The sequence below is a fragment of the Salmo salar genome, chromosome 13 (genome assembly GCF_965601325.2).
Source record: "Salmo salar chromosome 13, fSalSal1, whole genome shotgun sequence".
Taxonomy (NCBI): Eukaryota; Metazoa; Chordata; class Actinopteri; order Salmoniformes; family Salmonidae; genus Salmo; species Salmo salar.
In genome coordinates, this window is record NC_138303.1 from 50351408 (window position 1) to 50377293 (window position 25886).

The 25886-nt window shown below is 44.4% G+C and overlaps 1 protein-coding gene across 1 annotated transcript in view; it reads left to right on the top strand.

The window, feature by feature from the left end:
* Window positions 1–24693, top strand: part of skia (SKI proto-oncogene a) — a 77088-nt gene extending 52395 nt beyond the window's left edge. The window contains exons 2-6 of the mRNA XM_014136509.3: window positions 11976–12211; window positions 13218–13501; window positions 13621–13973; window positions 19867–20097; window positions 20823–24693. Coding sequence (XP_013991984.1) covers window positions 11976–12211; window positions 13218–13501; window positions 13621–13973; window positions 19867–20097; window positions 20823–21002 — 1284 coding nt within the window. The 3' untranslated portion in view covers window positions 21003–24693. The remainder of the gene's footprint in view (window positions 1–11975; window positions 12212–13217; window positions 13502–13620; window positions 13974–19866; window positions 20098–20822) is intronic.
* Window positions 24694–25886: the final 1193 nt, after the last annotated feature.

Consider the following 25886-nt stretch of genomic DNA (forward strand, 5'->3'; position numbering starts at 1 on the left):
GCATTGGGAGTCGCGCTCGCTTGCTGCCATACGTCAACCACCACGGCTGACTTGAATCGGTTTGTAAAATGGCTAACCTACCTTGCCCCGTAGGAAGGAAGAAGAGGAAAGGAGAGGAGAGTGACCCACCCTTCTCTCTTCTAGGATAAATGTGTTCTCTGGCGTGTTAGAGATCTGAAAAACTTGCTGTCTCAGATGGTTCAGGGCTTATGCAGTTGTGTGTGTGAGGACCCCCGACCCACACACATACACACACACACACACGTGTTTTGGATGTTTTCTTTCAGGATTGCCTAAGGCCCTAACCTTAGTTGCGCCCGGCGGGAAACCGCGAACGAGACCCGTTTGTCGTATCACACGTTCCCCGGTTTTTAATCTAGAGGATTGAGCAGACAGCTCGGCTGGGGTCAATCCCTGAAGAGCCTAATCCTGCCACATCCCACATTCAGCCCCCGGTTTTATCTCAACATCCGTCGGAAAGAACCGGAAAAACTGTAGGAAAAACGGGAGCCTGGTCTCTGGTGACCCATAAAAGCCATAAAAGCTCCATTCTGAAAAGAGTCCTCAATTAGAATTTAAAAAGATGAAAAGGACGGGGGCGCCCGGCTGAGATGGAGCCGCTTAATCGGAGTGTCTCCCCGGGTTGCTATGGAGAAGGAGGTAGAGAGAGGATTTATAGGATTTTCTTATGAAAATGAGGGCCGGCGCTGACATAGCTCCGGAAATCTGAGTCAGTCCAACGCACCGACGCACGCACGCACGCACGCACGCACGCACGCACGCACGCACGCACGCACGCACGCACGCACGCACGCACGCACACACACACACACACACACACACACACACACACACACACACACAGCAGACAATGCCAGGTGGCAATAATCAGATTTCTCCAGCTCAGACTACAGCTGCTGCAGGCAGAGGGGAGAAAGGGTTCCTGCTCTTTGACCTGCACTCTACTCAATACGGGCTAGCCTCCCAGTCTGTCTAGTGTCACACACTCTGGAATGGCATCACAGTGACAGCAGTTTAACAGTTGGTAAACAACTACCCTTTACATGGTATACTCTAGCACATTGGCCTCTACATACACGCACTCACGTTCACATAAACAAACTACTTATACACACACAGACCCCCATACATTTTAAACAAATACACTAATTTCTCCAGCTTCCTTGTGGACCTTGATATTGACATGAATAGTCCCCTTATACATGCTGTGGATCGATCTCGAGAGCTACTTCGTTGTGGAGTACGATTACTTGAGAACCCTATAATACTCACCCTTCATTCTATTCACACCTTTTACCATTTTCATACCTTTCATTATCCTCAGTATCTTGAGTTCCATTGACTCCGATTCATGTGGCACAATATCCACCTCTTTCATCAACAAACCCCTCCATCTCTAAGAGATTGCTTCAAGGGCCTCTTTCCTTACGCCGAATTCCATATAGGAGCTAATAGAAACAATCAAGCTACCAAGTTTAATCAGCCCCTATGGGCACAAAATCCCAAATTCATACCAGCATAACACTTGCATTGAAGCAAAGGATTACATTCGAAGTGGTATGCCAGTGTGAATATTGAAACGTAGCTCAGGCGATGGGCTATATGGACAGGCAGCCATAGTGGCTGTAGAAAGAGAGAACAATCCAGATCCTACATTTCAGAACTACTTCTGTTCTATTGCGTCTATTTCTATAATGGCCACCACCCTCTAGAGTGAGTCGACGTCTCCTCTTCCTGGTTCTGTGTGTGGCGGCTCCCCCCTTTGGTAGATTGGTAGAGAGAGAGAGAGGGAAAAAGGAGAAAGCAGCAAAGCGGCTTTGGGTGCGGGCGATCGAGGTTAAGATTGTAATTGGTCGTCTGTCCTTATCCCTGGTATTGGCAGGCTCCAGGGAAGGGCTTTAGCCTTATAGACAGGGGAGGGGGGATTGTGACGTCTAGCCTGTGCTGCCTCACAACTAGCCTGACTAAATTCCCCACCCCATGCCTGGGCCTTAGTGGACCACACAAACACACAGACAGACACACACACACTCACATACACACACACACACACACACACACACACACACACACACACACACACACACACACACACACACACACACACACACACACACACACACACACACACACACACACATAGAGAAAGGCAGCTTGTTGCTCAGCTGTTATCAATGCAGCTGTGTTCAATAATTTAAAGCAGTTACAACAAGGTTAGCAACAGATAGGCACACTGCATGGGGAAAGTCCTGTGGCTGGTCTCAACTACTTGAGACATGCATCCCTCCTTCCTCCTATCCCGTTGCGATCACTGATTTAACGTGATAGGGTTTCTACCTTGAAGTTGTCTTGAAGTTGTCTTTAAACCTATCCGTATTCTGTCAAATCAGCGAAATCCCTCAAAGAAGGAGGATTACGGAGAAATGCCTGTCTTCAAGTATTGAGAGGGGGCCTAACGTTATCTATGTGAGTGCAGGGCACCCCATGGTGTGTTTTGTTTGGGGTGTCTATAGAAGTGCAGTTGGGAGTTTGTTGTAGGTGCTCAGATCTGTGATTTATTGTTGTGGGGTAAGGCTTGTCTCCACAACTTAACCCTACACTGCAGCTCTTTGAAGTGTGGGCGTGGGCATGTTTGCTTTTTTTGTGTGGCACAGCGTGTGTGTGTGTGTGTGTGTGTGTGTGTGTGTGTGTGTGTGTGTGTGTGTGTGTGTGTGTGTGTGGGCGTGGGCATTTTTGCTTTTTTTGTGTGGCACAGCATGTGTGTGTGTGTGCGCGTGTGTAAACATGCCTGTGTGTGTGTCTGTAGCAGTGAGAGCTTGCACACTGCTTTCTGGGGATTGTCTGTGTGTGGTAGGTTTAGGGCGTCACATGTCGAGGCATGTGCAGCAGTAGCCTGCGCAACAAAAATACTGTACCTGCTGGTGTTCCACTGCCCCGTAAGTAATACTTGGAAATCAAACTGGCGGTGTGTGTGTGTGTGTGTGTGTGCCTCCGTGCCAGCTGGAGCATGCAATGCCCACACACCCCTCGCTGCAACTGATGTATTCACTCAGCCATGCGGCTTAACCCTTTCACATACAACCTCAACCGGCTCCCCTGGGCACTGCATCTCAGTGCTAGAGGCGTCACTACAGGCCCTGGTTCGATCCTGGGCTGTATCACAATCGGCCGTGATCGGGAGTCCCATAGGGCGGAGCACAATTGGCCCAGCGTCGTCCGGGTTAGGAGAGGTTTTGACCGGGGTAGGCCGTCATTGTGAAATAAGAATGAGTTCTTAACTAACTTGCCTAGATAAATAAAGGTTAAACAAAAAAAATATAAAAAAATGGGGGTGCGCTGTCACCCACACACTAGGCTCAACTGTACACCCACTCCGCCCCCAACACACACACCGTTCCCCTCGCCTTGCTCCTGTGAAAACGGGCCCTAGTTTTCCTCAGTGGATTCCTCTCCTCCGTCCCTCTGTCTTTCTGTCTCTCATCCTCTCAGCCTTTCCCTAACCAGAGCAAGCCTTTACGAGGCTGTAAAGGCTAGCATTTTTGTTCTCTTCTGCCATTCCCACTCAGAATATTCCATATGAAGGGGAGGCCTTCTGACGCCAAATAAACTATCTGGAGTGGACTGTAAAGCCCTGTCATAACCCACGGCAATGAAGCCCCACCTATATTGGCCGGCATTCCTTTGAGAAATGTTGTTTCTTCCCTCTAGGCTAGCTATTGCCTCAACAGCACCCAATAGCTGTGAGCAGTACGGCACTGTGATATGGTGAGAAGGCATGGCCACATGACCGTGTTTGATTATCCATGAGTTGTGTTCTGTTACTTGATGGTCAGTCATGTTATCATTAAGATGGGGAGTACAATTATTCTCCAGGAAGGAGGAGATATGCGCACGCACGCACACACACACACACACACACACACACACACACACACACACACACACACACACACACACACACACACACACACACACACACACACACACACACACACACACACACAGAGGCAGATCGATAAAACTGTCCATTAGTATGTGGCAGGGATTAGAACAACTTTTAAAATATAGTCAATTGAATTATCTTGCTTTTAGAAGGCTATAAAACATTACTTGTTTGGATAGTAAGGCAGACATTGGATTATTTTCTAGCATTATGTGCCTATCTGAAAATGGACACTTTGCTCTTTGGCCCATCTTACTTGGCCAGGGACCAAAGAAGTCAAAAGCAACAAATATTTAGTTGTGATATTTGAGTCTTCCAATGCTCTTCTTAATTGCCCACTACCCACTGGTGTTGAGACACATAAGGTGACAAAGCTGGCTTTGAAGCCTTCACAAAAAGGCTACCTAATGCTACATAAGTCAGACATCATTCCATGCGTCATAGCATGGCATGTTCATAAGACATTTTATGGCCAGTTGGTGTAGGGTTATATAACACGTCATGCCACAATGCGGACATGTCTTTGTATAGCTATGCACTGCCATCCAACGTGTCGTGTTAGCATTTGGCTAGCATTTGATCGCTCCACAATCAGCTAACTAGCTTCATCTAGCAGACAGACCGGCTCATGTTTTGCTTTGGCACGGGGGGATATAGATATGGATGGAGGATGGAAAAGTCCAGCTGTATTTGCTTACCATGGCCACCCCCCATGCTTCAACCCTTCCTCCAGTGGAGCCGATCCCTCTCTGGCTTAGAGGAACCAGTCTCGCACTATTCCCACGGAAACAGTTGCCAAAGCAAATTTGGCCATAGGAAATGGAGCCCCCCCCCCTCAATTTCCCTCTCTCGCTCTCCCTTTCCCTCTCTCGCTCTCACTCTTTCTCTCACTCTCCCTTTCCCTCTCTCGCTCTCCCTTTCCCTCTCTCGCTCTCCCTCTTTCTTTCACTCTCCGACCTGGTTTAGACTATTCTGAAGCACTGGCGCTGCGCCAGGTCTCTGTGTGTGTGTCAGAGAGTGTGTGTTCACTGCTCTCGGCTAGGCCTTCAAGTAACTTTCCAGATTTCTATGAAATATGACGTACAATTAATTACAATATGCCTTAAAAAGCAGCTTTTCTGTGTTGGAATGGTGTGGGCGTATACACCAACAACAGAATGGTGAGGGCGTATACTGGTCATAAAAAATATTAGTGCAAGTAGACTGCTGAGTGGACAGCTCATCCTCAGGTGGATGATGTCAATCCTCTGAGGAAATAGCAAGCATTTTTTTAAACGGCCTGTTTCAGATAAAAGTTTTTCAGATAAAGTGTTTATTTTTGTTTAGTTTTTTTCTTAATGTATGCTTTGGCCACATTACCAAAAAATCCACATACCAGATTAACAGTCCATTACCAAAAATCCACATACCAGATTAACAGGGTGGTTAGCGGTTGAGTTTTAAGAGTATTTCTTGCGCCTATAGTACCTAGCTCAAATTCTTGACGTCGAATTAAAACGAGACTATAGCATCCATAAAGTTACCATTGGACTTAAAAACGTATTGATTAAGTTTGTAGGTGCAACAGTTTTTATTAAATGGATAATTTAATAATCCGTTAGAAACATTGATGTGATACTTTTTTTGTAGAAATTCTGACAATGCTAACATCTTTTTTAGCCAAAACGCAAGACTATTGCTGCCAGTCATTTGAAGTGTATGCTAACAAACCTAGGCTACTCTATATAGCTAGCTATATAAACTGAGGTTAATCAATAAATGCAAACAGATATTTTGATTAGCTAGGTGGCTAACTAGCTAACGCTACTTAGCTAACGTTAGTTTGCTTGTACAAAGCCCAGCAGTTAGCCAGCCGCTGTAGCTAGCTAGCTAACAAACAGGCAAATAAAGGTAGCTAGCCAATGAATGTGGTTTTGTTTTGATTAGCTAGGTAGTTAGCTAGCTAGCTAACGTAACGTTATACCAGTCAAATGAGAGCTAACATTGACTAGGTCGCTAACCAACAAGAGAGGGAAGCTTGCTAGCTAGCTAGTAAGGTTTTCACATTAGGCTGAAGTCATCATGTTTAAACTGCTGAACTAGGCGCTTGCGTGTAATCGGAGCGCAAAAAATATGCATTATTTAGGTATGAGTTAACAGCATGTTAACTTTTAAAAGTGAGATTTTCACTGGACAGTTACTTTCAGGCAGGATGGGAGGCCTGTGGAACAAGGAAAGTCATTAACTGCTCTCTCTCCCTCTATCTCGCATTCTCCCACTCTCTCTCGCTTCTCTCATATATTTGTATTTAAGGGAGAGTTTCTGCAGTCTGCTTAAATATGATCCCTCCAGTGGTTATCTTGCCTCTTTTGCTTTTACTTCAGTCTTTCCCTTCTCACCTTTCGCTCCCTCTTTCTATCTGCCCAGACACCTTCTCTCACCTCCTCCCCTTCTCTCTCTCTGATGTGGCTAGGGTGTGTGAGACTCCTGTCCCCTTGGGACCTGGGCCTAATTTAGCTGCGGCTGGCTAGCCTGTTCTCCCTTTTTGTGGTGGCCCTAGCCTAGCCTCTAGCCTAGCCTAATGTAGCCGAGCACAACCATGTAGGAGGGTCTGTTATGTCTGTCCCTATGGACTCTTCCTGGAAGTGGAAACCTCAGTCGAGGAGGAACAACACCAGACCACATTCTGTTCTGGGAAAGCCCAAAGTGCATCAGGCATATAAAAAAAAGACAACTATGTTCTGTAGTCTGTATTTTCTCAAACTTATCAACATTGTCCTTCCATAAGGACATGTGGAGACTGAGAGAATGCTGTCAGGAGCAAAGTCTTAACTTTGGACTAACATATATTTCTATATTTCTTAATTCCATTATTTTACTTTAAAATGTGTGTGTATTGTTGTGAATTGTTAGATACTACTGCCCTGTTGGAGCTAGTGTAACCGATGTGAAATGGCTAGTTAGTTAGCGGTGGTGCGCGCTAATAGCGTTTCAATCGGTGACGTCACCCGCTCTGAGACTTGAAGTAGGGTTGCCCCTTGCGTTGCAAGGGCCGTGGCTCTTGTGGCGCGATGGGTAACGATGCTTCGATGGGTGTCAGTTGTTGATGTGTGCAAGGGTCCCTGGTTCAAGCCCGGGTTGGGGCAAGAGAGGGACGGAACCTACACTGTTACATTGATGCTGTTGACCCGGATCGTTGGTTGCTGCGGAAAAGGAGGAGGTCAAAGGGGGGGTGAGTGTAACCGATGTGAAATGGCTAGTTAGTTAGCGGTGGTGCGCGCTAATAGCGTTTCAATCGGTGACGTCACCCGCTCTGAGACTTGAAGTAGGGTTGCCCCTTGCGTTGCAAGGGCCGCGGCTTTTGTGGCGCGATGGGTAACGATGCTTCGTGGGGTGTCAGTTGTTGATGTGTGCAAGGGTCCCTGGTTCGAGCCCAGGTTGGGGCGAAGAGAGGGACGGAACCTACACTGTTACACTAGGAACACAAGCATTTCGCTACACCCGCAATAACATCTGCTAAATATCATAGCATGGCATGTTCATAAGACAAATTTGATTTGATTTGATAAGGGATGGCTAGGACCGTTGAAGTTGCAGGTTTTGAAGGTTAAGTTGTGGAATTGGGCTGTTTTTGTTCTCGTAGTAGGGAGACGTGAAAAGAGATAGGGTTGCCAGATGAGGGTGTTTGTGTGTAAGTAAAGATAGTACAGATTCTGGCCCCTCTCTCTTGCTACAGAAGTCAGCTACCTGAACATCTGCCTCTCGTCTCACCCCTTGCTGCTACTAGTACACACACACGCGCGCACACAGAAACAGGTGTCAGTAATCCCCGGCTGTATATTTTGAACACGACTGCCTTAGAACAAGGATATTCAATCAACAAGTAAATACACCCTCTCTATACAGCAGCCCAACCAGAAGGGCTAAACATACTCACTTAACTGCTGAGCACAGAGAAAGTGTTCCCTCTGTATATCAAAGTGAATACTAAATGAGGTACTTTCAAGTTTAGTCAGCAAAGAAAAGTAGAAGAAAAGTAGAATCTCCAAAATGCACATATCCAGTTGCACCGTACTTAGATATTTAAATAGTGATAGTATAGAGTAGACACTTAAGATGAAATTGACCCTAGTCTGCAGTGTTGAGATTGTGTTGCTGTAACTCAAAAACCTGTTTATAGTTATTTACCTCACCGAGTACAGAGACACAGGTGTGTGTGTTTTAATCACATTTTCACAGAAACGTGTTGTCTGACACCTGTTTGTTTGCCAGCAGATGTAAACTTTAGGTTTCTGCGGTTAAGGCGCAGTGAGACATCTCTCGCTTCATGTCCTTCTGCGAGCTAGCAGTAAACACTAGACAAGGTGCTAGGCTAATTTCCAGGAAGGCCCTCCCTTCCTGCAGTCACAGTGTGGCCCTCCAGCAAGGAGGTCAAAGACAGGTCACAGGCAGGGTGGGACACGATAGTTAGAGACTTTCATTTCCCCTTAGTCTGAGAGGATGTTAGCTTTGCACTAGCTAACACAACATGTTTGGTGCCACATACACACAATCCAGCGCCACGGGCCATTCTTCTCTCTGACACAACCACGTCACTGACACTGTTGACAAGGTTTCACACTCAGGCCGCAAACTCAACGTGCAAGTGAGGTCGTCAGGCCAAACTGGAAGTGACCTCATTCACGTGGTCAATGTCACGGTCAGGGTTTGCCTAGACAACCAGATGTAGTATAGTTGAAACCTGACCAGAATAAGACCAGAGTATGACATTGAACCGCATTGTCCGAGAGTTGCAGCAATTCTGTTTCATTTTGATCTTGAGATTGACATTTTAAATTGGGTTGAGATACGGTTGGCTGTTTACCCCCGACAGTTTGTTTGTTTACCTCCCTGTGTTGTCGGGACTTTTTTTCTTCATTCTAGCTTCGTTTTGCTTGCTTGCTTTTGTTGAATGGAATTCTGCTTGTTTGGAGAGGACATCCTGTAATCTGTGTCACAAGAAATGCAGTGTTGAATTGAGACAGACAAACAGACAGAGGGAGGCAGGTACAGTGAGAGACAGAGACTGAGGGAGAGAGCAATGAAAATGACAGATTGTGTCATGGGAGTGTCAGTTCTACCTCTTGAGAAAACAGACCGTCTATCCACTGTACCACAAAGCCTGGGCTTTTTCGGCGAGGAGGATTTTCTTTCAAGCCTTTTTAGATCCGACAATTATCCTCCCATCAAAATTTCCAAGCGCCCCCCCCCCCCCCCCCCCCCCTCAGAATAAAGCAATTCTCTAACTTACTAGGAATTTGATTGGCTCTGTAACATCCAAAACCACTCAGTGAACTTCCCCCTCATTGGATGTGTAACATTGAGGGCTCAGACATGGAGTTGTCCTCAGCAACTAAGAGCCCCCTGCCTGTGTGGCCAGAGGTGACCTTTGCTTCCTCATCTGCTCTAGTGTTAGCCTCAGCGCTATCTAGCCATAGCATGAGTGTTTGACTGTGCTGAGCTGGACACCACATTGGTGTACCACGCTGTGATAGCTAGCAGACAGAAGAACTTGAAGAGTTTCACACAGGGCACATGGACCTTGACTGAGCGTGACTGACAGAGTGTGACGTGCCCCACCCACATGAGCAGACACACACACGAGCACAGACACACACACTGGCAGACATGCATGCCACACACTCATCCGGAGGGCTTCCTGGCAGCTGAGCATTACCCGCTACTCTCTCTATCTTCTCTCTCTCTATTTTCTCCCTCCTTACCTCCAGCCAGCCCTCATGAGAAAAGGCTTTGTCACTCTCTCAACCCAGGGTTATTCCTAGGCAGTGGGGGTGCAGATACTATGACTCCACCGAGGTGTGAGATTTCAAAAGCGGGTATTTTCAGTGAGTCGACACTCGTCTGGGCATGTCTCTCACACAACTTGGCTAATCAAAGCCCTTATATTCGAGTGTGACATCCTGTCTATGCTGTGTAATCCAGACAGGATCATAAAAATAAGCCTTGCCCCTCCCTTTCTTCCACCTCACTTGCTTTACAAGCATGTACTCTTGCCCCACATTTGCAGCCCAAGCCAGGAGATTCTCTCTCTCTCTCTGAAGATATTCTAATAATCGGTGGTATTGGCAATCCTGTTGCAATGCAGTGGCTTATCAGCATAGGGCTGTTGGCTTTCTAATAAAAGTAGATGTGTCCCACCTTGTGTAGGACACACCACATGCACAGACACACACAGTTAGTGTTGGGGTGTGTGTGAGACAATACGTTGGGAGACAGCAATGTTACGATTCACCTCGGCCTGTCCTTCAGATTTCACTTCCTCCCACAAAGCACTGCTCCCAGCATTTCCTGTTTGGGCTGGAAGACCTTGGCAAGCGTCCAGTGTGTCACACACACACACACCACCCACACACACACACACACACACACACACACACACACACACACACACACACACACACACACACACACACACACACGCACGCACGCACGCAGAGCCCTAGTTAGGTGGTCAGGTAGACGGAAGCAAGACATCTGCTCCTCTCAGAGACATTGGCCACATCCCAATATTCCAAAGTGTATTTTCTTCCTATGTCCTAGTTCCTATTTCCACGTTCTCAATCATTTGAGTCGATTTTGTAATGATATGCTATTGTCTGTCTGTGGCCAAACATCACGTGTGTGATATAACGAAAGCTAGATTTGGGCTCTCTAATGTTGTTCTTGTGTACAACAATATATTACAATCAGCAATTGTAACATACGGTTTGTGTTATGATGCTAATGATGAGGGATTGGAATTATATAGCTATTATACATTTATATATAATTTCCAGATGCTCTGTTGTCATTCACTCTCGGTACAACTATTAGCATTTGCAAAAAACGTGTATCTATTTTTAAAGTAAGATAGTAGTAAAGGATACATGGCATTACGTTTATTGGTTGGATGAGAAAAGGAAGAAGAGGAGAGACAGACTTGCAGTGAGGAGGGCTGCGAGGGAAGGGGGGTGGGGGAGGCTAGTGACAGCCACAGCTTGGAGAGGCTGAGGTCATGGCAGTCCGGAACACAGACCGCCCTTGTCTGCTTTTTAAAGACTCCCTCAGCTCAGAGACAGAAAGAGAGAGAGAGAGAGGGAGAAAGAGAGAGAAAGGGATAGAGAGAGAGGTCTCACCTCTGCTGAAATACACTGTAGTGCAATTGTCTGGAGTACTGGCGTGTGCAGACTGTGTGTGAGTGTGAGCGCGTGTGTGTGTACTGTACGTTTTTGAAGCAATGTAGCCTATCCTAGTGTCAACAGTATTGCAACACTGCTCAAAAGCTGTCACTGTTGATAGTTGTTTGACCAAAACAAGCTCAACTTCAGTCAAACAGTCTCTATATAACTTATAAGTGTGTCATATGTCAATATACCAGCTGGTTAAGAAGGGCCTGCAAGCTCGAGTGTGAGAGTTGAGGCTTCCGTCTTGTGTTGTCTAACACTATAATAACCCTCAAGCACTCCCAACTCTAGCAAATACACACAAACACGCAGTCAACACCGCTCCTAAATTTACACACACTTACAATCCGAGTTGTCAGACGCCTTTTCTGTGACACCTGTCTCGAGGAGTTAATCGTTGATTTGGGCTCTATTTATACTGGGATCTCTCACACACACACGCACACGCACACGCACACACACACACACACACACACACACACACACACACACACACACACACACACACACACACACACACACACACACACACACACACACACACACACACACACACACACACACACACACACACACACACAGCTAGAGCCATCTTACACCTCTGGGTGCATTTTCAGTTCACTGGCATTAGAGACTGGTAGGCCATTGAGGATGCCAAGCGGGCAGTGCAGCTCAAATTGCCATCCGCTGGACAAAGGAAACTTCCGGTCTCTGAATAGAACATAGATTTGACCTTGTACTTCTAAAATTGCCCTACAATTTGTCTTACATGGCATTTTCTCTTCTCTCCCTTCTTTTCTCTCACCAAGGCATCAGATCCCATCCCAGCCAAGAAGTCTAAACATGAAGACTTCCCATCGCTGCCCCTGTCCGCTGAGAAAGAGAAGCAACCCGATTGGCTAAGATCCCTCACGGCTTCAGACAATACGGGGCTCAACTGCATCCAGCCCAGACAGAGACCCTCAGCTTTCAGGCCCTGGTCCCCTAACCTCTCGGCTGGGGACAAAGAGACGTCCAACCGCCCTCTGGCTACACTGAGAGACAGGTGAGCTCAACATACGCACAACAACAACAAACAACAGCAAACTACCCTGAAGAAACACACATGTCAACATAGTACACCAAGTCCATGGTTTAAACACACGTCAATCATCCAAGCCTCTAAAACAGGGGTATCAACCATCGCGAGGGGGGTCTAATCCAGCCCGTGGGTGGTTAGAGTAAAAATACTTTAAAATGACTCAATATACTTTAAAATCACTACAACCAAATCGAAACGGTGTAGAAATGATTATGGACCAAGTTTCTTGACTGTCCAGCTCACTAATAATCACTGTGCCCAGTCAATGTACCTACATTCATACAGTTTATTGACAGTCAGGGAGCAAAAAATAAATAAAACACATGGATAGAGGGACAATTTTTTTGCAAGTTTCGACGGCAAGGAAATATAACCAATTTTCAGAGCGTCCCTCCGGACAAAATGAGTTCGACACCCCTGCTCTAAAACAATGAAAAACCCCCACTGTTTAAAAGCAGAAACAGTTTGGTTGTTTTGAGAGCACAACCACGGCAGCCATTTTGGATGGGAATTTTGTGCTCATTCCTATGTCATGGAGGTGCTCCCTCCCGGCATGCCTCACGATCAGGAGGGCCCACCGGCTTGTCTGGGTGGGCTGAGGTCAGGGGGTAGTGCTGACTGTACCGCCGCCTCCCACACGGCACCACTCACACACACTCAACTGTGTGCACCCACTCGGAGTGAATCACCACACACACATAATACACACATTACATTCACACATGTGCACAGGCACACACACTTAATCTGTTAAATTTTTCACTTAGTAGGAGTGAATATCTAACAGACTATTACGTGTGGCTGTTGAACCCATTTTGGATTGTGAAATAAAGTATCACGCATGCTCATTGTTAGCTCATTGTCAAAGCATCCGCAACATTCTAGATTCTTTCCCTGTAGTCCAACCAAAGACACCTAAAAACCAACCACTTCTCACATCCTCCTTTCTCTTTTTTTCTCTCCCTCTTAGCTTCTACAACTTCAAGACGATGGAAAGTGCCGTGGCCCCAAACGTTGCCCTCACACCCCCCCCCCTGGAAAAGGCGGGGCCACTGTCCCCGTCCGTGCCCAGCACCTTCCACCCCAGCGCCAGGGAGGCCCCAGGAGAAGGGGCCATCTCCAGGCCCCGGAAGAGGATGGCCACCGTGGAGCTCCCGCACCCAGAGCCCCTCTGCCCCCCATCAGCAGCAGCCAGCAAGCCCCCACCCCAGGAGGACTCAGAAGTTGAGATTGAGGTGGAGAGCCGAGAGGAATGTGAGTATCCCAGAAACATGTCATGTTTGAAGTGAAAGATTAAGGTTGTCAACAGCCGAAAACCTCTTTCTCTGACTCAAAACTTAACATTACTCTCTCTCTATCCTCTCCTTCCCCAGTCACTTCGTCCCTTTCCTCCCTCTCCTCCCCATCCTTCACCTCCTCCAGCTCGGCTAAGGACCTGAGCTCGCCTGGCGCACAGGGCCCAGTGTGTACATTGACGTCGGCTGTATTGACCCCAGAGGGTGGCCCTCTCACTAGGGTAGCAGCAGCAGTGGCAGTGGTGTTGGCCCCTAATGTCCCCGGGGCTGGGGGTCTTGAGTCAGAGCTGGAGACCCTGAGGCAGGCGCTGGACAGCGGGCTGGACTCCAAGGAGTCTAAGGAGAAGTTCCTGCATGAGATCGTCAAGATGAGGTTGAAGCAGGAGGAAAAGCTTGGCTCAGCTCTGCAGGCCAAACGCAGCCTCCAACAGGTACAGAGACCCATCAATCAACTATCCTATATCCCAATTCATGTACCCTGAGTATACTAAACATTAGGAAAGTCTTCCTAATATTCAGTTGCACCCCCCCTTTTGCCCTTAGAGCAGCCTCAATTCGTCGGGGCATGACTACAAGGTGTCAAAAGCATTCCACAGGGATGCTGGCCCGTGTTGACTCCAATGCTTCCCACAGTTGTGTCAAGTCAGCTGGATGTCCTTTGGGTGGTGGACCATTCTTGATACACACCGGAAACTGTTGAGCGTGGAAAACCCAGCAGCATTGCAGTTCTTAACACACTCAAACCTGTGCACCTGTCACCTACTACCATACCCTGTTCAAAGGCACTTAAATCTTTTGTCTTGCCCATTCACCCTCTGAATGTCACACATATACAATCCATGTCTCAATTGTTAAATTACTTAAAATTCCTCCTTTAACCTGTCTCCTCCCCTTCATCTACACTGTTTGAAGTGGATTTAACAAGTGAGATCATAGCTTTCAACTGGATTCACCTGGCCAGTCTATGTCATGGAAAGAGCAGGTGTTCCTGATGTTTTGTACACTCAGTGTATATTTAATCAAATATCTATAAATATTTATAAAATATAAAATATATAGAATTGCAGAGACAGGTTGATGAACTATCCCTGTGTGATGGGGAACCTTGGCTAAGATCTGACAACTCCCAGGGCTAATGTCTAGGTTTTAGCCCTATTCTTATGCCAGTTTGTCTTAGTTTCCTCAAACTCTAAGTGCCAGACAGAGGGCAAAATGTTAAGAACTAAGATGACTGGCGGCTTACACCATGACTTGGCAACATTTTTTAAACGATGTTGCTGCAAAAGCAGTCAGGGCAGACTTCCATTTTTATTTTGGTTTTGGAAAGAAACTTTTTTAAACAAGCGACAACTGTGTGTGTGTGTGTGGTGTGAAGGTACACAACGTGCATCCTCCGAGATGGAACATTATTCAAAAGTTCCACTTAATTTACCAAATAGGACATTTTGTAAATTGAGCAAGTAGAACGGGGGATTTCTTTTCTGTCCTTTTTATCGTACTTTTCCGAAATAGCTAACAAAGCTTGACGACAGACATGCTTGTCCTGGCAGTTAGGTTCCCATGAGAAGGGTGTTTCTATATACACACACACATATATACACACAAAGAGAGAGAAATCTCTTAGTCTCTCAGTTTCAAAGAGGAAGGAAACCTCACATCTGTTCGCCCTCTCATCTCCTTAACCCTTCACACAGAGGACCTCACCCATCCCTATAGTAAACACTGGGCTGTTGTGTATTGAAATAGGAATTCTAGGTACATGTACAGTATATGGAGGAAAGCTCTATTTGGTGACCTTCCTATGAATGTATCAGTAGCTAGCCTACACGTTCTTAACTTTGCATCCCTTGACTGAAACAACTTGACTTGTTCAACTACAGTTGATGTCAGAAGTTTACATACACCTTAGCCAAATACATTTAAACTCAGTTTTTCACAATTTCTGACGTTTAATCCAAGTAAAAATTCCTTGTCTTAGGTCAGTTAGGGTCACCACTTTATTTTAAGAATGTGAAATGTCAGAATAATAGTAGAGAGAATGATTTATTTCAGCTTTTATTTCTTTCATCAGAACTTTACATACACTCAATTAGTATTTGGTAGCATTGCCTTCAAATTGTTTAACTTGGGTCAAACGGTTCGGGTAGCCTTCCACAAACTTCCCACAATAAGTTGGGTGAATTTTGGCCCATTCTTCCTGACAGAGCTGGTGTAACTGACTCAGGTTTGTAGGCCTCCTTGCTCGCACACGCCTTTTCAGTTCTTCCTACAAACGAACAGCACACTCCGGTATGACAAGGGGGGGATCACCTGTACTCCACACACAGAGACACGTACAAAGCTCTCCCTCGCCCTCCATTTGGGAAATCCGACCACGAATCTATCCTCCTGATTCCTGCTTACAAGCAAAAATTAAAGCAGGAAGCACCAGTGACTCGGTCTATAAAAAAGTGGTCAGATGAAGCAGTTTTGCTATCACAGACTGAAACATGTTCTGGGATTCTTCCGATTGCATTGAGGAGTACACCACATCAGTCACTGGCTTTATCAATAGGTGCATCGAGGACGTCGTCCCCACAGTGACTGTACGTACATACCCCAACCAGAAGCCATGGATTACAGGCAACATTCGCACTGAGCTAAAGGGTAGATCTGCCGCTTTCAAGGTGCGGGACTCTAACCTGGAAGCTTCCAAGAAATCCTGCTATGCCCTGCGACGAACCATCAAACAGGCAAAGTGTCAATACAGGGCTAAGATTGAGTCATACTACACCGGCTCCGACGCTCGTCTTATGTGGCAGGGCTTGCAAACTATTACAGACTACAAAGGGAAGCACAGCCGCGAGCTGCCCAGTGACACGAGCCTACCAGATGAGCTAAATCACTTCTATGCTCGCTTCGAGGCAAGCAACACTGAGGCATGCATGAGAGCATCAGCTGTTCCGGGCGACTGTGTGATCACGCTCTCCGTAGCCGACGTGAGTAAGACCTTTAAACAGGTCAACATACACAAGGCTGCGGGGCCAGACGGATTACCAGGACGTGTGCTCCGGGCATGTGCTGACCAACTGGCAGGTGTCTTCACTGACATTTTCAACATGTCCCCGATTGAGTCTGTAATACCAACATGTTTCAAGCAGACCACCATAGTCCCTGTGCCCAAGAGCATTAAGGTAACCAGCCTAAATGACTACTGACCCGTAGCACTCACGTCATGAAGCCATGAAGTGCTTTGAAAGGCTGGTAATGGCTCACATCAACACCATTATCCCAGAAACCCTAGACCCACTCCAATTTGCATACCGCCCAAACAGATCCACAGATTCTGCAATCTCTATTGCACTCAACACTGCCCTTTCCCACCTGGACAAAAGGAACACTTATGTGAGAATGCTATTCATTGACTACAGCTCAGCGTTCAACACCATAGTACCTTCAAAGCTCATCACTAAGCTAAGGATCCTGGGACTAAACACCTAGCTCTGTAACTGGATCCTGGACTTCCTGATTTGTCACCCCCAGGTGGTGAGGGTAGGTAGCAACACATCTGCCATGCTGATCCGCAACACTGGAGCTCCCTAGGGGTGCGTACTCAGTCCCCTCCTGTACTCCCTGTTCACCCACGACTGCATGGCCAGGCACGACTCCAACACCATCATTAAGTTTGCAGATGACACAACAGTGGTAGGCCTGATCACCGACAATGACGAGACAGCCTATAGGGAGGAGGTCAGAGACCTGGCCAGAATAACAACCTATCCCTCAACGTAACCAAGACTAAGGAGATGATTGTGGACTACAGGAAAAGGAGGACCGAGCACGCCCCCACTCTCATCGACGGGGCTGTAGTGGAGCAGGTTGAGAGCTTTAAGTTCCTTGGTGTCCACATCAACAACAAACTAGAATGGTCCACCAAGACAGTCGTGAAGAGGGCACGACAAAGCCTATTCCCCCTCAGGAAACTAAAAAGATTTGGCATGGGTCCTGAGATCCTCAAAAGGTTCTACAGCTGCAACATCGAGGGCATCCTGAATGGTTGCATCACTGCCTGGTACGCAATTGCTCGGCCTCTGACCGCAAGGCACTACAGAGGGTAATGCGTACGGCCCAGTACATCACTGGGGCTAAGCTGCCTGCCATCCAAGATCTCTACACCAGGCGGTGTCAGAGGAAGGCCCTAAAAATTGTCAAAGACCCCAGCCACCCCAGTCATAGACTGTTCTCTCTACTACGGCATGGCAAGCGGTACCGGCAGGACAAAAAGGCTTCTGAACAGTTTTTACCCCCAAGCCATAAGACTCCAGAACAGGTAATCAAATGGCTACCCGGACTATTTGCATTGTGTGCCCCCCCCCCCACCCCTCTTTTTACGCTGCTGCTACTCTCTGTTTATCATATATGCATAGTCACTTTAACTATACATTCATGTACATACTACCTCAATTGGGCCGACCAACCAGTGCTCCCACACATTGTCTAACGGGCTATCTGTATTGTGTCCCACCACCCGCCAACCCCTCTTTACGCTACTGCTACTCTCTGTTCATCAGATATGCATAGTCACTTTAACTATATCTACATGTACATACTACCTCAATCAGCATGACTAACCGGTGTCTGTATGTAGCCTCGCTACTTTTATAGCCTCGCTGCTGTATATAGCCTGTCTTTTTACTGTTGTTTTATTTCTTTACTGACCTATTGTTCACCTAATACTTTTGTTGCACTATTGGTTACAGCATTTCACTGTTGTATTCGGCGCACGTGACAAATAAAGAATTGATTTGATTTGATTTTCTATAGGATTGAGGTCAGGGCTTTGGGATGGCCACTCCAATACCTTGACTTTGTTGTCCTTAAGCCATTTTGCCACAACTTTGGAAGTATGCTTGCGGTCATTGTCCATTTGGAAGACCCATTTGTGACCAAGCTTTAACTTCCTGACTGATGTCTTGAGATCTTGCTTCAATATGCACATCATTTTCCATCCTCATGTTGCCATCTATTTTGTGAAGTGCACCGGTCCCTCCTGCAGCAAAGCACCCCCACAACATGATACTGCCAACCCCGTGCTTCACGGTTGGGATGGTGTTCTTCGGCTTGCAAGCCTCCCCCTTTTTCCTCCAAACATAATGATGGTCATTATGGCCAAACAGTTCTATTTTTGTTTCATCAGACCAGAGGACATTTCTCCAAAAAGTACGATCTTTGTCCCCATGTGCAGTTGAAAACTGTAGTCTGGCTTTTTTTATGGTGGTTTTGAAGCAGTGGCTTCTTCCTTGCTGAGCGGCCTTTCAGGTTATGTCGATTATATGACTCGTTTTACTGTGGATATAGATACTTTTGTACCCGTTTCCTCCAGCATCTTCACAATGTCCTTTGCTGTTGTTCTGGGATTGATTTGCACTTTTCGCACCAAAGTACGTTCATCTCTAGGAGACAGAACGTGTTTCCTTCCTGAGCGGTATGACAGCTGCATGGTCCCATGGTGTTTATACTTGCGTGCTATTGTTTGTACAGATGAACGTGGTACCTTCAAGCGTTTGGAAATTGCTCCCAAGTATGAACCAGACTTGTGGAGGTCTAAAAAAAGATTCTGAGGTCTTGGCTGATTTCTTTTGATTTTCCCATGTTGTCAAGCAAAGGTTTAAAGGTAGGCCTTGAAATACATCCACAGGTACACCTCCAATTGACTCAAATGATGTCAATTAGCCTATCAGAAGCTTCTAAAGCCATGACAACATTTTCTGGAATTTTCCAAGCTGTTTAAAGGTGCAGTCAACTGCAGTCAACTGGAATTGTGATACAGTGAATTACAAGTGAAATAGTCTGTCTGTAAACAATTGTTGGAAAATGCACAAAGTAGATGTCCTAACAGACATGCCAAAACTATAGTATGTTAACAAGAAATTTGTGGAATGGTTGAAAAACGAGTTTTAATGACACCAACCTAAGTGTATGTAAACTTCCGACTTCAACTGTATGTATTATAACACAGTACATTGTGCAGTAGAACTTTTTCAACAGATTAATGTTACATGAAACTTGCATTGTTAGTTTGGATGAGCTTTCATAACTTTTATAAAAGAGTTTAACGCTATCTCTTTATCTGTTTTCCAGGAGTTCGCTATGAGTTTCAGAGGATTCAAAGTTCAACAGGGTTTCCTCAGGCGCAATGTCAACAGCTAGCTTGTTGTTTGGTTTAACTCTTCCTCTGTAGGCTAATGCTAATTAGCTTTTGCTAACCTGTACACGCTAATGGTAACTCAGTAATGCTACTGCTAGTTAGCTCATCCTAATGTTTACGTCAACTTTGTCATATAGGAGTTGGAGTTCCTGCGGGTGGCTAAGAAAGAGAAGCTCAGGGAGGCCACGGAGGCCAAGCGGAACCTGAGGAAGGAGATTGAGCGCCTGCGCGCCGAGAGCGAGAAGAAGATGAAGGAGGCTAATGAGTCGCGCATGCGTCTGAAGAGGGAGCTGGAGCAGGCCCGGCAGCTCCGAGTGTGTGACAAGGGTTGCGAGGCGGGCCGCCTGCGCGCCAAGTACTCGGCACAGGTGAGGACACACACACACACACACAATAGGCTAATCAAACCCAGACAGAGAAGAGGCCATAGTCAAAGTGTCTGTAGTCTGATTACATAAACACTCCGAACGGAGGCTAGCCCTCAAAGTAATTGCAGCATTTCTGTCTAACACCAAGTTTAAGCGCTCATTGTCAATGAGGTAAGAAAAAAAACGTTCCTTCTGCGTGGTCGAAAACAAATGGGTGTAACCCAAAGAGCACAGACACGAGATAAGTGCTAGCCTAAAGAGGAAACAGGAAGAGACGTGTAGTTCCTTTTAAGCATCATGGGAAATGTAGATTAGACAAAACAAAAGAGAAGTACACTGGCCTTGAGTCCTAGTTTCTCTAAAAAGAGCAATTTGCTTTCTAACCCTGTCTTAAAAGCCTTTACTTGAGTGAATGTTTATAGTGTTTGTGGTATTTGGAGAGACAGCTAAGTTAGGTCTGTGTCGCTAGTTCAATGTTGTGTGTCTGGGTCGGGAAGTGGAGAGGCTTAGAGGTTTGCAATGGCGGGGGAAGGATGTGGCTATGGCGTCTTGCCGTCACACTGGCTGTGTGTGTGTGTGTGTGTGTGATTTAAGTTTTAAGAGTTAAAGAGATGATATTAGGTAGTAAACAAAAAAAAGACAGAAAGTGCTGAAAGTAGACACACTATTGTCTGTATTGTCTGGTTCCTAAGCTCAACCCTTCATGGAGTTTTTTTTTGTTCCAGATCGAGGACTTGCAAATGAAGCTCCAGCATGCCGAGGCAGACCGCGAGCAGCTCCGGGCAGACCTATTGCTGGAACGGGAGGCCAGGGAGCACCTGGAGAGAGTGGTTAAGGAGCTGCAGCAGCAGCTGTGGCCCAAGGAGCAGGACAAACCAACCAAGGATTCCCCCGCCAACAACTAGCCCCTTCCACCATCAACCACCTTCCAATCCCCCACCATCAGCCCCCCAAAACAAAACTATGCCCTCCCCACCCAACCCGACCAGAGAGACTGAGATAACAGAGACAAACTAGAGAAAAGCAGATATATCGAACCTCTATATGTGCACGTATCCATCCTCACAATTTTTTTATGAGTGCTTGGGTGCATCCTTGGAGCGAGAAACAAAGCAAGTCAAACTCTGTATGTGTTACTAGGACAAGCACTGAAACGCACCTCTCCTCCAAAAACTGAAAATTGAATCTGAAGAAGAAGAAAAGAAATATAGCACAAAATATGGTTGTGCCTGTATTTTCTCTGAGACAAAACTGGTGAACATTTTGGATACAGACTTTTCTATGATGAAAAGAAATATGATAATAATACAAGATATTAGACTGGCCTGTTTAGAAACAAAATGGAGGGCTTTCAAAACGGCAGACGAGCCGAGCAGGAGGACTGGACTCTGCCCACGTGCCCCAGCAGAACTTCTACTCCGTTTTCCGTGAAGAAGTTAAATAATTTTATGGACGTTATAAGCTATTTAAGAGACTGCATAGTGATATAAAAAAATATTTTAAAAAAATCTTTGATTCTTTGTTCTATCGGAGCTTTAAAAAAAAAGATTTACAAAATATATTAACAGACAACAAGCAAGACAAACTACCACCAGTGCCACCATGGTTCGTCGGTGTGTAGAGCAGGCCATTGTGATCCACTGAGGAAAAGTGTTTTTTTTTTTTTTTGTACTATTCCAGAAATAAATAACGTTTACTATGGAAGAGGTGAGGAGGATTGCATTGGACTAGATATTTTATCTCTTTGGAACTTGTAAAGAACTTATAAAGATAAACTTTGTGATCAATTTGTATCTGGGTGCAATCTGAAGCCCAGACCTCTGCCAGTTTCCCCCGGGACTGTTGGTTAAAACTAGCTTGCCTGTGTTTCCTCCTTTTCATTTGATTACCGAGAGTTGACATGACTTGCTCAAATTAAGATAAAAAATACATTTTTTGAATATTATGATTTTAGGGCTGGAAGTGGCGCCTTTAGCCAGAACCACAAAATGTTATTTTTAATTAAATTATGGTATGTAAATATAGATATGTTTTTTTTTTACGTTACAATTATAAATCGCACTTTGTCATAACAAAATACTGTTATAATGCGTTATACTCCCACTATTGTCTTCAATCTTACATTGGAGAGGACATATCCATGACAAGAACAATATAAAACCAAGTGAGCATTTTGTTAATTATATGCAACTCATTTAAATGCAATGTATTCATGTGTTTAAGACAAAATATTGTAAATAAAATGAGAAAGAAAAAAGGGGTGTACACGCTTGCTTGCTGATACAGTTTGGGCTGTTGAAAAATGTCATTTCAATAATTTTTTGGCACTAATTATACCCTTTTGGTTGTTTAATCAATTGACACTCCTCAAAATAGAAAGATAGTGGGACGTAGGATTGCAAAACACAGAATGTCTTCGAGTGCCCAACTCTCCTACAATTTTGGTATTTATTAATACGCCAATGATTCATCGAAGTTCCAAGGTGTTAAACAGTGCTGTTTGACCAGTCATGGAAAAGCAGTGATTGTTAGAGTCCGAAGACACATTGTTCACATATTTACCTGGGAGAAATTCATGATTAATTAAAAAATACATTTAATAATGCTACAAATACACAGTGGGTACAATACAATCCGAATGTACGTTGTGTTTATGCCATTTTCCTTTGGTTGTTGATGTTGTTGTTTTTAATGTGGGATATTTTTATTGCTTGTCTGTTTTTCCAATCGAAAACTCATATTTTCTTTCATATGCATGACATTTGAGAAGGTTTGCCATACATATAGTCATTATTGGGCATTGATACTGTACATGTTTTATTGTGTTATGCAATATACAGCAAACATGTCTTTTTTAAAGAAAAAAAAAACTCATTTTAAAGGAAACTAAACTTTGTTTATTACATAGATCAGAAGAAAAACTACTTCACAAGTACACCCCAAAACACAACCCGAAGTTCAAACACAATGCTGGACAACCTCAAGTGCCTGAAAGTGGGCAGATGGTTTCCAGATCAGGAACACTGACGATGAAGTAATTGTAGCTGGCCCATAGGGACATGCTCAGAGTCAACTCCACCATGGGATGTCATTCCCATCACAGTGCAGATGTCAAGCCCATCACACAGTGCAGACACTGTCAATGGAGGGGATACTTTCTTTTGCACTCTCGAGGGGAGTATCTAGAACATTCTCCCTCCTCTCAGCACTATCCCTCTCGACAGGCCTGACTTGACTACCTTGCTCAAGTTACAAGATGAAGCTATTGCAGTTTACGGTAGTAATTACATTTACTCTAAACTATCAACAAAAACAATTTAATGACTTTTAACTGCTAAAAAAAACAATAATGTCTGTAATTCATTCAGAAATGCTCTTTCAGAGATATGCATGTCAAAAACAATTATAGGTATCAACAGAAAACGTATGTACCATAGCTATGCGGTATTATAAGGTTAATCTTGGTTGTAGATAAAGATGTCATACCATTTTTACATGATCTGGTCTGTCTATCCAAAGGTGGACATCTCTGACTAGTGAAGAGGGCATTATGTTGAAGCCCCATGTCTTAACCAACATTAGAAAGGGCAATGTTATTGAGAGACTGACACTGAGATTGTGACTTTGACAGACCTTAAATTGGCACATTTTATAGTTGTTTTTACACTCAAACAAATTGATATTTGTAGTTTCCTTTTCATGGTTTTCTACAAAAAGGGAGAAAATGACGACATTGGCTCTTCGCTCCCAAATAAAAGAAAAAAACGATTAAATTATTTATCATTTTCTAAACAGGAACCATTTTCCTAAATGGATGACAATAAAGCAGCAATAACAGTACATATTCATAGACAAAACTAGCCAGTGTGAAGATTAAAAAAGAAGAATTTACAAATGTAAATAATTTTTAATTTACAATATTGTATTATATATGTACAAGGTTTATCCTTATTCAAAAAGAAATCTTTTCTGACCAATAGCTGTCTTGTTTTTTTGAGTTTGTGTTTTAACCGAGAACATGTTTTTTAAAAAATCATTATTGCAGTGCGTTAGAGAATATACCCTACATAAATATGTTTTTATCCCATTGTTTGGATATTTTTTTTTTTTTTACTGTAGAGTCTTTATATTGAATGACTTTTTTCACCAGTTCATATATATTTTTAACAATATATTCAATATCAAATAGTGTACCCATGGTAAAAATGAGTCACACAAGAACTACCGCCACCTCGTCGATTTGTTTCCCATCCTTGTATCTTTTTAGCCCTACGCTGCTGCTAATACTATATCAACTTTACAATTCTAGAAATATTTTTATGTAAGAGGTAAATGTGTGCTTTCTCGTTTATTAATGACGCATACAGTATGACAAAAAAAGCTTGGCTTATTTATCTATTCCTTCCTTTCCCTTGTTTTAATGCGCCTTTTCCACCTCCCCCCATCGACACCCTCTCCCTCTCTCATGACACGGACTATATTGTAAAGTAAAGGACTTTATGAGATTATGTTTGAAAATAGCTATGCTTATATACCACAGTGACTGAATGTACAGTGTATAGATGCATTACCAGAAATAAAGTTGTTTGTCCAGATTATATGACCCACTTTTCTTTCTTATAACTGCTGGTTGTTTCTTGCTTGCGACCATCAGTTTGACTGACATGAATTCATCCCCCTACCTTGGCCGTCACAGTTTTTATACATGACAATGACTTAGAATATGTTGTAATAGCTATGCTGTTTACAGTATATATTGTTCACGCTCTTATGAGCATGCATACCCCATTTGATATTGTGGTAGAGGTACGAAGACATGTAAATGTTGCTTAGTCATTGAGCTATTGAGTCATTGTACTGTATCTTAGGTCATGAATTTAAGATTGAATACATCAAATTCAAACTTAGGAAGACATTTGCTTTTAAGTCGATGTTTCAGACAGAGAGGTAAAACCATTCAGTTACACTCATGAAACATGGTTGTGGCAGAGAGAGAGCACGCCCCCATCCACATCGATGGGTCTGCAGTGGAGAGGATCAAAAGCATGAAGTTCCTCGGCGTGCACATTATTATAAAAAAAAAATACATTTTTGGGTGGATTCTTGTTGTTTGGTTTACTGTTTGAACAGTCGCTAATATTATATTTGTTTATCAATATGAAATGGGCTGAATAGATGAATAGTCAAATATTGTGTCTGCATAGAGCTTGTAGTATGCTCTAGGTACCACTGCACTATGTGCATAGTCATTGAACACTGGTCACTTTTATAATGTTTACATACTATTTCAATATCTACCGCTGTACTACATTTTGGCTAATTTTTTGATTTTGGATTATTGTGTGCTTGTTGACATTTACTGCAATGATTGATAGGTACTGGGAACATAAGGATTTCGCGGCACCCACCACAACACCTGCTAAATTATGTGCGCAACCGATACCATTTGATTTGATTTGGTAAAATCACTATCGGTCGTATTATAATGTAGATGTAACCTGCCAAAATACAGAAAACACCAACATAAAGTGTCTTAATAGGGCGTTGGACCACAACGAGCTAGAACAACCTCCAATCAACTTGGCATAGATTCTACAAGTGTCTTTGTACTCTTTTGGATGGACGCAACACCATTCTTCTACAATAAATTCCATAATTTGGTGTTTTGTTATTTATGGTAGAAAAGACTGGGGGGGGGCATAGCCATGGTAGACAAAATAATGGGCTATCCAGAATTTTTGTAAATGACCCTAAGCATGATGGGATGTTAATTGCTTAATTAACTCAAG